Below are 11,223 nucleotides of genomic sequence, written 5' to 3'. Positions count from 1 at the left end.
GACTCCCTAACACTGCTACTGCCTATAGAGTGCGTCCTAGCGGCTGCAGCTCCTGAGTCCACCAGGGGAAAAATGCAATATAAATGTTCCTTGTCATTCTCTACTTTGCCCCCCACCACCTCTTACCCTCACAATTTAATCACCCCGATCTTATTATTAGCAACCCTAGCCTATAGCTGTCAATACATGCATTCATTTTTACTGACAGATTCTTTCACTAGGATTGATTCTGGTGATTACCATCCACCCACATCGATTATACTTTCGATCAATGAATCTGTTGCAAAAATGTATCAAAATTACGATCAAACAGTACATTTTTCAATTGGACACAGTGGTATAGAGGCGGTAGATCGGCGGCTCGTAGTATTGCACTGAACCACTACTGTACTACGATTATTTTCTGGTGAAATGCTGCAGCGTTGTGATTATTTTAATGGGGGGGGGGGGGGGAGGGGCGGCACTGGAGTGACAAAATGGCCAGAGGCGCCCCTGGGAAATGCTAATCACCGGTCAATCCAGACCTGGGTAAGCCTCAGAGAAATGAATGAGGTACACATCAAAAACACCACCAACCGCCGCACTATGGCTCACGCGTATCGCACGCAAGCGTGCTACTTCTGGCTGAAGAAGCACACTTGCGATAAGCGTGAGCCGTAGTGCTGATCCCTGGTAGTCAGCGGGCACTAGGACCTCGCAGACACCGCACTGATATGCGGAAGTGACATCCCTTCCACATATGCAGCACAGTATCCACTGGGTACCATGCGCCCGCTCTCACTGGTCGCCGGCTGATTGGAGGTCTGATGCTTGCTGCTGGCACGCTGCCTATTACATGATAGGCAGCAGGGATGGATGGGCGGCGGTGGGGTCCCTGTCACTACCTAAAACTGGGGGGCACCTGTCACCACCTAAACTAGGGGAAGTCACTGTCACTAAACATGGGGGTCCCTGTCACTACCTAAACTGGGGGGCACATGTGTTGGAGGCGCTCACAATCTAATCCCTACCATGGTCCTTGTCTAATGTCCCACCATTGCTAAGTTCATATAAATTTGGCTCCACCTGTGACCACACCACCCACATCCTGGTCCATGGCCACACCCACCACACGCTAAGCACGACTTTCTTGCCCCCAGAAAATGTTCTGTGGACACCCATTGCCAGAACAAAAGGGCTCATGAGGATGACGAGGGACTCGCCCCTGGTAAGTATAAATTAAGCCTAAGGAACCATCTCTAGTACACTTTAACCTCTTTAAGACTGGCGGGGGGAGGGGGAAGTGTAAAAAAATAAAATAAAAAAAAATAGGCAGATTTATTTAAAAAATATTAAAACAAATATTTATAAAAAAAAAAAATTAAACATCTGGGGGTGATGAGACCCCACCAACAGAAAGCTCTGTGGGTGGGGAGAAAAGGGGGAAATCACTTGTGTGCTGTGTTGTGCGGCCCTGCAGCAAGCCCTTAAAGCTAAAGTAAATTTGTACAAAATGGTCTTTAGGGGGGTTTAAGCACATGGTCCTTAAGGGGTTAAGTACACTTAAAGGGGTTCTCCGGTAAATAAAAAAATGCTAAAACTGACACTTACCCCAGCAGCTGTAATGTCCCGCGCAGTTTCCTGCCGCCAACACTGGGCTAATTATTTGTCTTACTAGACAAATAGAAGTGCGGCTGTGCAATAATTATGTATAAATGATTTAGTCAGTGTTTGCCCATTGTAAAATCTTTTAAATCTCTGATTTACATTCTGACACTTATTACATGGTGACATTTTTACTGTTGGCAGGTGATGTAGCTGCTGCATGCTTTTTTGACAGTTGGAAACAGCTATTTCCCACAATGCATCAAGGTTCACAGACAGGAAACTGCCAGGAGTACCACGGTCCTCAGAGTTTCTTGTGGGAGGGGTTTCACCACAATATCAGCCATACAGCGCCCCCTGATGATCAGTTTGTGAAAAGGATTAGATTTTTTATTTAAAAGGGGGTATCGGCTACTGATTGGGATAAAGCATAGCTCCCAACTGTCCCTTTTTCAGAGGAACAGTCCCTCTTTGGGAGCCCTGTCCCTCTGTCCCTCTTTCACCCTCATTTGTCCCTCTTTTAGGACTTTGTCCCTCTTTCTATGTAAATATATATATTTCTATACTAAAAATGTGTTTGATTGACTCTAAACTTTATTCCCATCCTTTAAATTGATATATTACTAATTTTAAAATGTTACTATGAAGGAAAATGAACCAGGATGGAAAGGACCAATGTGGTTTGAATTATAAAACAACATATGTTTCTTGCGAAATCTTTATGGTAGGTGTGACTAGAGGTGTGGTGAGGGCGTGGCCAGGCGTGTGGCAGGGGCGTGGCTTAAGTGTCCCTTTTTCTCATCTCAAAAAGTTGGGAGGTATGATAAAGTTCAATTCTTGGTCGGAGTTTCTGTTTAAGCCATGCCCCTGCCACACCCCTGATCACGCCCCTAGTCTCGCATACCATAAAGATTTCATAAGAAAAATATTTTGTCTTATAAACCACACTGGTCCTTTCCATCCTGGTTCATTTTCCTTCATAGTAACATTTTAAAATTAGTAATATATCAATTTAAAGGATGGGAATAAAGTTTAGAGTCAATCAAACACATTTTTTAGTATAGAAATATTATATATATATATATATATATATATATATATATATATATATATATATATATATATATATATATATATATATATATATATATATATATATATATATATATATGTATGTATGTATATATATATAGAGAGAGAGAGAGAGAGAGAGAGAGAGAGAGGGACAAATGGACAAATGAGCAGGAAAGAGGGACAGAGGTACAGGGCTCCCAAAGAGGGACTGTCCCTCTGAAAAAGGGAGCTATGCCTAATGACGTACACATTGCGTGATGTGATGTTTCTGCACACTGTAACTGGCCAATCCTCCTGCCTGGGATGCATCAGTGACAGATATGTTGGTCACGTGTTTATCTCTGCTCTCGGAAACGAAACTTTTAAAATCTCTGGAGGGACCCCGCGGCGACTTCAGCAGGAACACAGCGTGTGAGCCGAAGGTGACCGCAGATAGTGGCAGTGCACCGGGGCTGCGCCATGGCTCACGTCCCCCCGGAAATCTGCGCCTTCTGTGGGAAGGGGGAAGAATTCGGAGCTCTTATGAGAAACACCTCCGACGACAAGACCCTCGTTCACTACAACTGCGCGGTCAGTCATGTTTTATTAACCCTGCGTGTTTGTATACTGCTTCCTCCTATAATACTGATCGGCACAGCTGGCAAGGCATTCGAAAGAACAGGCTTCGAAAGAACAGCATAACCCCCAACTGTCCCCCTTTTTAGAGGGACGGACAGTCCCTCTTTGAGAGCCCAATCCCTGTCCCTCTTTTTTTCCCCTAATTTGTCCCTCATTTAGGGCTCATGTACAGATCTAAATGTTTATGTATTCATGTATGTATGTATATATATATATATATATATTTGTTTTTATCTACAAAAAGTTGTGAGGTATGCTTGAAGGGAGCCTTAGTTGTAATAAAAAAAAAAGCATTTAACTTACCAGGGGCTTCTATCCCCTGCAGACGTCAGGTGCCTGCGCTGAGTTTCGATTTCACATCACAATGTGCCTGCATGGCCCTGGCCGTGCGTGTCTTTTCTTTTGCCGTATGCAGGTACAGGGGCCCGGCCCAAACAGGTACAGTGTGAAATGGAAACTCTGGGGATCGGTTTGTCCCAGCGCAGGCAAAGGACGTCTGTAGGGGGCCAGTAGAAGCCCCTGGTAAGTTAAACACTTTTTTTCAATTACAATTAAGGTTCCCTTTAAGGCTGCTTACACACCAAGACGGCACAGGCGCACGTTAGTGCAGCCTGTAACGCTCCCCCAACGCACAGCAATGTAACACAAGTGGGCTGTTCACACAGCCCACGTTGCGTTACATGTAACGCTGCACGTTCTGCGCAATGGGCAGCATGCTACGGCGTTGGAGCGGCTATAGCCGCGTTAGACTGTTTGCACATGCGCAGTGGGGGGCGGAGAGGAGGCGGGGAGAGCCAGCTACAGTAGCCGCGCACATGGCTACTTAATATTCACTGCACTGGCGGGCGCTGATTGGCCGGCGGGACCACGTGATGCGGAGTGTCTCGCTCCGCATCACGTGGTCCCGCTGGCCAATCAGCGCCACTCTGGGAGACATTATAGGAATCGAGCCGCCTAACGCGGCTCACTCTACCGTCGGCTCTTGCAGCACCATACGTTGTGTTAGGTGCACGTTATGCGACCTTAACGTGGCACCTAATGCAACGTCTTGGTGTGCAAGAAGCCTAAAGGAAACCTCAGACTCAAGTATTGTTGTATTTATACTTACCCGGGGCTTCCTCCAGCCTCATGAGGTGCCTGGGCTACCTCGCCGTCCTCTCCAGCCTCTCTGTTGTCCGATTACAGGACAATAAAGCGGCCGGAGAGGATGGCAAGGGAGCCCAGGCACCTCATGGGGCTGGAGGAAGCCCCGGGTAAGTATAAATACAACAATACTTGTGGTCTCAGGTGTACTTTAACCATTTCAGCCCGCTGGGATTTTTTACCTTATGCATCAGAGCAATTTTCACCTCCCATTCATTCGCTAATAACTTTATCACTACTTAACACAATTTATTGATCTATATCTTGTTTTTTCCGCCACTAATTAGGCTTTCTTTGGGGGGTACATTTTGTTAAGAATTATTTTTTTATAAATGCATTTTAACAGGATTAATAAGAAAAAAATGGAAAAAAATCATTATTTCTCAGTTTTCTTCCATTATAGCTTTAAAATAATCCATGCTACCATAATTAAAAACTATGTATTTTATTTGCCCGTTTGTCTCAGTTATGACACCATTTACATTTTGTCCCTATCACAATGTATAGCGCCAATATTTTATTTGGAAATAAAGGTGCATTTTTTCCGTTTTGCGTCCATCACTATTTACAAGCTTATAATTTAAAAAATGTTCGTAGTATACCCCCTTCAAATGCATATTTAAAAAGTTCAGACCCTTAGGTAACTATTTATGTTTTTTTTTTAATTGTAATTTTTTTTTCCATTTAAAATTTTATTTGGGTAATATTTTGGTGTTGGGAAATAAACAGTTAATTTTTAATGTTATTATATGTGTAAATTTTAATGTATGTAGATGTAGTTTTACTATTTGGCCACCGCAGCAGAGCAGCCGCCTGGACGTGAGGTCCGGGGCGGCTGAAATGGTTATAGCAGTGGTCCTCAAACTACGGCCCGTGGGCTGAATACGGCCTGCCGAGGCTTTTTCACTGGCCCCCCAAACACAAACTGTATTACTTATAGATGTGGCCCACTGCACCTTTTCAAAGTCAGCGCCCCGCATATAGAATAGCAGTGCTGGCACCACCCATCCACATACTGTAGAAGCCAGTGAGCAGTCATTTACTGGCTTCCAATCCAATTCTGCATCAGGTGACACTGCTGTCCAACAGGATGTCAGGTTGTCACCTGGGTATGCCTCACTGTCTGGTGCACAGAGACGTTCTCCGGGTGCCGCATGACTGAAGGGCTGCTGCTGGGAGTTCTCCTGGCCTGATTGGGGGGAATCAATACCTAGATTCAATGTCATGTTTTTCAACAACATTTTATGTATAATCCGGCCCCCCGGCAGTCTGAAGTATGTGACCTGGCCCTTGTCCGAAAACGTTTGGGGACCCCTGGTCTAAAGTGTCGCTGAAAAAGCTGTTTTTTTTTTCAGCATTAGCAAACTCTTCCTCTATTTCTGCATGTTTAATGTGATTTATCACTGTACTGTACATAGCTGTGTATTTCATTTTAGAAAGTGAAAACAGCTCAGACGGAGGAAGGCAGAACAGATAAAAGCAATTCTCATTCCATTGCCTTCATTCTTAGTTTACAAATTCATCTACCTACCATATTTGCTAGATTATATGCTATAGTGAAGAGTATCAGCCAGCCTGCCTTCCATAATACAGAGTCTACTTTTTGCAATGCCCTCTGACCCCTTGCATAGTGATTTTCTGAATATTATGGTTGCAGGAGTTCTGATAAGGATAGTAGTTAGACATCGACAAAGAACATAAGAGTTATGTATAAAATCTGAATAGACGGGAGGAGAAAGGAGCGCACTCAATGGGGAGGATAGTGAGAGGTGGCCAGCCAGCCGTGCAATGATCTCACCTGTCGCGGTTGCTGATGAGCCTGTACGGGTCTATCAGCAGTCAGGAAGTCGTCCCTCTATCGGAAAGTCAGTGTTGCCTTGCACTCACAACTGGATCAAACCTTAAAAGGGAGTGCCACAGCTGAAAAAGAGGGATACCACCCTCTATAAATCTTTAAAGAGAACCCGAGGTGTGTTTAAAGAATGTTATCTGCATACTGAGGCTGGATCTGCCTATACAGCCCAGCCTCTGTTGCTATCCCAAACCCCACTAAGGTCCCCCTGCACTCTGCAATCCCTCATAAATCACAGCCGTGCTGTGAGGCTGTGTTTACATCCGTAGTGTCAGTCTCAGCTGCTTCCCCGCCTCCTGCATGGCTCCGGTCCCTGCCCCCATCCCTTCCCTCCAATCAGCAGGGAGGGAAGGGATGCAGGCGGGGACTGGAGTTCTGCAGGAGGCGGGGAGAGCAGCAGACTGACACTATAGAGATAAACACAGCCAGCTCTGACAAGCTGTTTGTCAGCAGCGTGGCTGTGATTTATGAGGGATTGCAGAGTGCAGGGGGACCTTAGGGGGGTTTGGGATAGCAACAGAGGCTGGGCTGTACAGGCAGATCCAGCCTCTGTATGCAGATAATATTCTTCAAACCCACCTCGGGTTCTCTTTAAGTAAACCAGGAAGCTGGCACCTCCAATATGCGAGTGTTTAAAGGAGCAGATACTCCCATTCTCATTAGTTAGCCATTTGCTGATTGATTGACACATTCTAGCCGACAGATGACTTCCTACGAGGAAATGTTGCCTTGATAAAGGGGTCCTATGTGGCTCCAAAACATTGGCCTTTTATTTGAACAAAACAAAGATACATATTGGATGTGCCAGCTTCCTGCTTTACTAGTCATTCCTCGCATCAACCAGGCATTCATGGTTTCCAGATTATCCTTTAAGGCCCATACACACTACCAACTGCTGTTGTTCCTCAGGGATCAGAACCTGATCCTTTTGGGCAACATCGCTGGGCCGGCCTGCACACACACGTATCAGCTGTGTAGCTGACGACATGTTGTGTTGCTATGCGAGGGGATGACAGAGAGATGACGGAGGTACAACAAGTGGCGGGCGGAAGAGCGGCGTGAACAATGGTATCCGTGGCAATACTGTGGGTGAGTAGATCCATCGGGCAGATCACCGTGCTTTGGGGGCTGCCGTACACATGCCTGATTGTTGGCTGAGGCGGTCGTTATTGGCCGCCTCAGCCGAGTTAAAGGGAACCTTAACTGAACGGGGGGTATAGAGTTTTACTTACCTGGGGCTATTGCCAGCCCCCTGCAGCAGTCCTGTGCCCTCGGCGCCGCTCTGGAATCATCTGATCCCCCGCTGTCACTTAGTTTCGTTTTTGACGACTCACCAGTCGCCGGCTGCCATGCGTATTATTGGACGCATTCACCAATGCAATTAGCGCTATTGCGGACCGCAACGCATACAAAAATACGCGTTGCCGCATTCCGCACGCGTAGATATGCGGCAACGCGTATTTTTGTACGCGTTGCGGTCCGCAATAGCGCTAATTGCATTGGTGAATGCGTCCAATAATACGCATGGCGGCCGGCGACTGGTGAGTCGTCAAAAACGAAACTAAGTGACAGTGGGGGACCAGAGGATACCAGAGCGGCGCCGAGGGCACAGGACTGCTGCAGGGGGCTGGTAATAGCCCCAGGTAAGTAAAACTCTATACCCCCCGTTCAGTTAAGGTTCCCTTTAAGTCGGATGTGTGTACAGGCCTTTGGTGGTGTTGCTGCAGCGGGTCCTGCTGTTTGGCTCTTGCCTGGCTGTGGTGGAGTCTGGGGTTTGAGATGTGCCTCGGGTGATACAGAGGTACTGACTGTCAAGCAGATGACAGCTGCTGCAGTGATTGTATGGAGCCAGCCATGCCTGCAGTGGTGCAAAGGCTCAGCTGACCGGTGTGGACGGCCGATGGAGGGGAGATGAGTTGGTTAGGCACTAATTTAGCACAATGTGCTGGGGGAAATAGCTCACTGTCCTACAGACAGTGGTAGGATCTGAGCCATGAAACTGGATTGTAGCAAGTGCGTGCATGTAGGAATGACACGGGAGGTCCATGTCGTAAATTAAAAAGCTTTACTTGATTAAATGCCATGCTCCTTTCAAAAGGCTAAAGATTTCAGACACATTGGCCTCAATTCACTAAGCTTTATCAAACACTTTATCAAACGTTTGATAATTTACCTCATGGGTAAAATCAAATTTTGAATTCACTGAGGTGTTATAGATTTATCTAATGTTTTATTGATAAAACGTTCAATAAATCTATAACACCTTAGTGAATTCAAAATGAGATTTTACCCATGAGGTAAATTCTCAAATGTTCGGTAAAGTGTTTGATAAAGCTTAGTGAATTGAGGCCATTATGACAACATTTAAATATAATAAAAATGCATTTTATTGGTGTGACAGTATGTGGAAAGGGCCAATCCGTGGCCAGTATGCAAATGAATGTCCATAGTCCTTTTCTGATATAAAAACAGAACAGGGTTCTTCTCATGTTGTCTAAAAGGTTACACAGCTGAAAAAAATCCTACATTTCTATATTAGCCCTTAAAGAGAATCTGTACTCTAATATTCTTACACTAAAAAGCATACCATTCTATTAATTATTTTCTCCTGTGCCCCTCTGTGCTGTTTCTGCCACTCTCTGCTGCAATCCTGGCTTGCAATTAACAGTTTTAGGCAGTGTTTACAAACAAACTAACCAGCTTGTAATAGGCTCAGCTAAGCATAGTGTGTGAGTCATTCAGAGTGTGCAGGGGGCCTGCAGAGGGTATGTATCGCTTCTACCAATCACAAGCAGCCCTGCACATTCCACACAATCAAGCCTTAGCCCGACAGACACGACAGAGGAAAGATACATTGATTTATTACAGAGACAGTGCAATTAGGAAAGACTGCAGTAAGCCAGAGCAGATTAGAACAGGCATAGGAACTTATAGGATAGAACAACTAAGGCTGAAAAATTTGTTACAGAGTCTCTTTAAAAATAGAATGGTTCAGTCCATCCTTCAATCGTTTTTTGTGCCACCGTAAGACAATGAGTTATTTCCCCCTGCACATTGTGCTAAATTAGTACCTAAGCAACTCATCTCCCCTGCAACGTAGAGATGGGAAGTTCGGATCTTTTCAATGATCCGGATGATTCGAATCGGATCATTGAAGAGATCCGGATCTTTGATCCGAATCTCGGGTTAATTTTATTACAGAAGCATTCGGGGGTGAAATGAACAGCTGAACAGGTCTTTCCCTGCTGTGGACAGGAGAAGGGGAGGTGGGTGGACACACAGAGAAGGGGAGAAGATGGACAGAGGGCAGGGAGTGTGACAGAGAAGGGAGGAGGGACGAGCAGAGAGCAGAAATGTTTGCACACAATACCCACATGCTGCAATCATGCTTTACATGTATTTCACCTATATGTTCATCTGTGTACTTTGAAAGCAAACGTCGCAGTGAAAGAAAGCATCCCCAAAGCATTCCCAGAAGTGAAGTGCAGCTGTTTAGTGCCGAGTGCAGGAGGATCATATTGCACAGCAATCACAGTGCCTGCAAAGTTACTGAGCTGAGCCAAAAGCTTCCAATGTGATCACTGTGCACAACTACGGAACACACAGCCTATAATGAGCAGCACGTTATAGCCAGTATGTGTGCTCTACACATATCTGGCAGTGGCACCCATGTCCCCTCTCTCTCATCTACCTGTCCCTGCAAGGCTGGCTCCCCTCCAACTCAGCGATCCATCTCAGCTCTGCTTCCAGGACCCCGCTGCCTGCTGAGAGGGGGCGTGTCGCTCCTTGCCCCGCCCCTTTTTCGATCCGAATCACTCATTTTGATGATTCAGATGATTCGACTCACAAAATAGATTCGGATCAAAGATCCGAATCGTTCATGATCCGGACAACACTACTGCAACGGCCACCCCCTGCCGGTCAGCTGAGCCTCTGCACCACATCCATCCTGCGGCCACCCTCTGCCTGTGACCTGACAGGCCGCTCTCACACTGACACGGCGAGTCGCCACACAGTGGAGATCATTGTAGCAGCTGTCCTTTGCTTGACAGCTAGTGCCTCTGCATCACCACAGGAACAACTCAAACAACAGACTCCACCACAGCGCAGGCAAGAACCAAACAGCAGGACCCGCTGCAACAACACCACTGAATAAAGTGGAATCTGGAAACCACAGATGCCCAGTCCCTGGCATAGAGGGATGACTGCCTGACTGCTGATAGACCCGTACAGGCACATCAGCCACCACGACAGGTGAGATCATTCTATGGTTGGCTGGCCGCTTCTCTCTACCCTCCCATTGAGTGTGCTCTCCACTCCCCCTGTCTATATAGATCTTTTGGCCACCATCCCAAGTGGAACCTGTAGAGCTGCACCAACCAACACAAACCTCAACCTACTCACTGGAGTAGTACCTACAAAGAATGCTCCTCCAGTACTAACAGGAGTATATCACCCAATACACATGGAACATTAAAGACCATTTCAGGCAGAAGGAAGCTCCAGGAAAGTATAAATGCTTTTACAGTGCCTCTGAAAAGTATTCACTTTTTCATATTTTGTCATGTTACAGACATATTCCAAAATTTATTAAATTCATTTTTTTCACCCCATCACGACAACTCAAGTTTACTTGAGGTTTTGGCAAATTTATCTAAAACTAGCTGAAGACCCAAGTTGCTTGGGTATGTATTTGGTTGTTGTTGTGTCCGGCCACTTTTGCTAACCTTGACACAGTCAGTCAATGACCAGGTTTCGGTTCACTTCTGGAATTTGCGACTGAAGCGGGTCTAAATTCTCTTTATTAACGTATATTCATTTGAGTAACCATAATCCCTGCTAAACCGCCGCTATCCCGCTGAAAAACAAGGGGTTTATACCCCCCAAATCCCCTCTCCTGTGTCCAGGGAGCGCTTCCTGCTTGAGGTAGCGCTTATGGCTGTAGCTCTGCC

The 11,223-nt window shown here is 45.9% G+C and overlaps 1 protein-coding gene across 3 annotated transcripts in view; it reads left to right on the top strand.

Annotated features, from left to right (window-relative positions):
- The first annotated feature begins 3,004 nt into the window (after nt 1-3,004).
- LOC137524204 (uncharacterized) overlaps nt 3,005-11,223 on the top strand; it is a 624,050-nt gene continuing 615,831 nt past the window's right edge. For all 3 annotated transcript variants that reach the window (XM_068243802.1, XM_068243801.1, XM_068243800.1), the window contains exon 1: nt 3,005-3,228. In XM_068243802.1, the coding sequence (XP_068099903.1) occupies nt 3,118-3,228 (111 nt within the window). In that variant the 5' untranslated portion in view covers nt 3,005-3,117. The remainder of the gene's footprint in view (nt 3,229-11,223) is intronic.

The sequence above is a fragment of the Hyperolius riggenbachi genome, chromosome 7 (assembly GCF_040937935.1).
Source record: "Hyperolius riggenbachi isolate aHypRig1 chromosome 7, aHypRig1.pri, whole genome shotgun sequence".
Classification (NCBI taxonomy): domain Eukaryota; kingdom Metazoa; phylum Chordata; class Amphibia; order Anura; family Hyperoliidae; genus Hyperolius; species Hyperolius riggenbachi.
The sequence above is the reverse complement of the archived record's forward strand: the minus strand, read 5'-3'. Positions and strand labels throughout refer to the sequence as shown.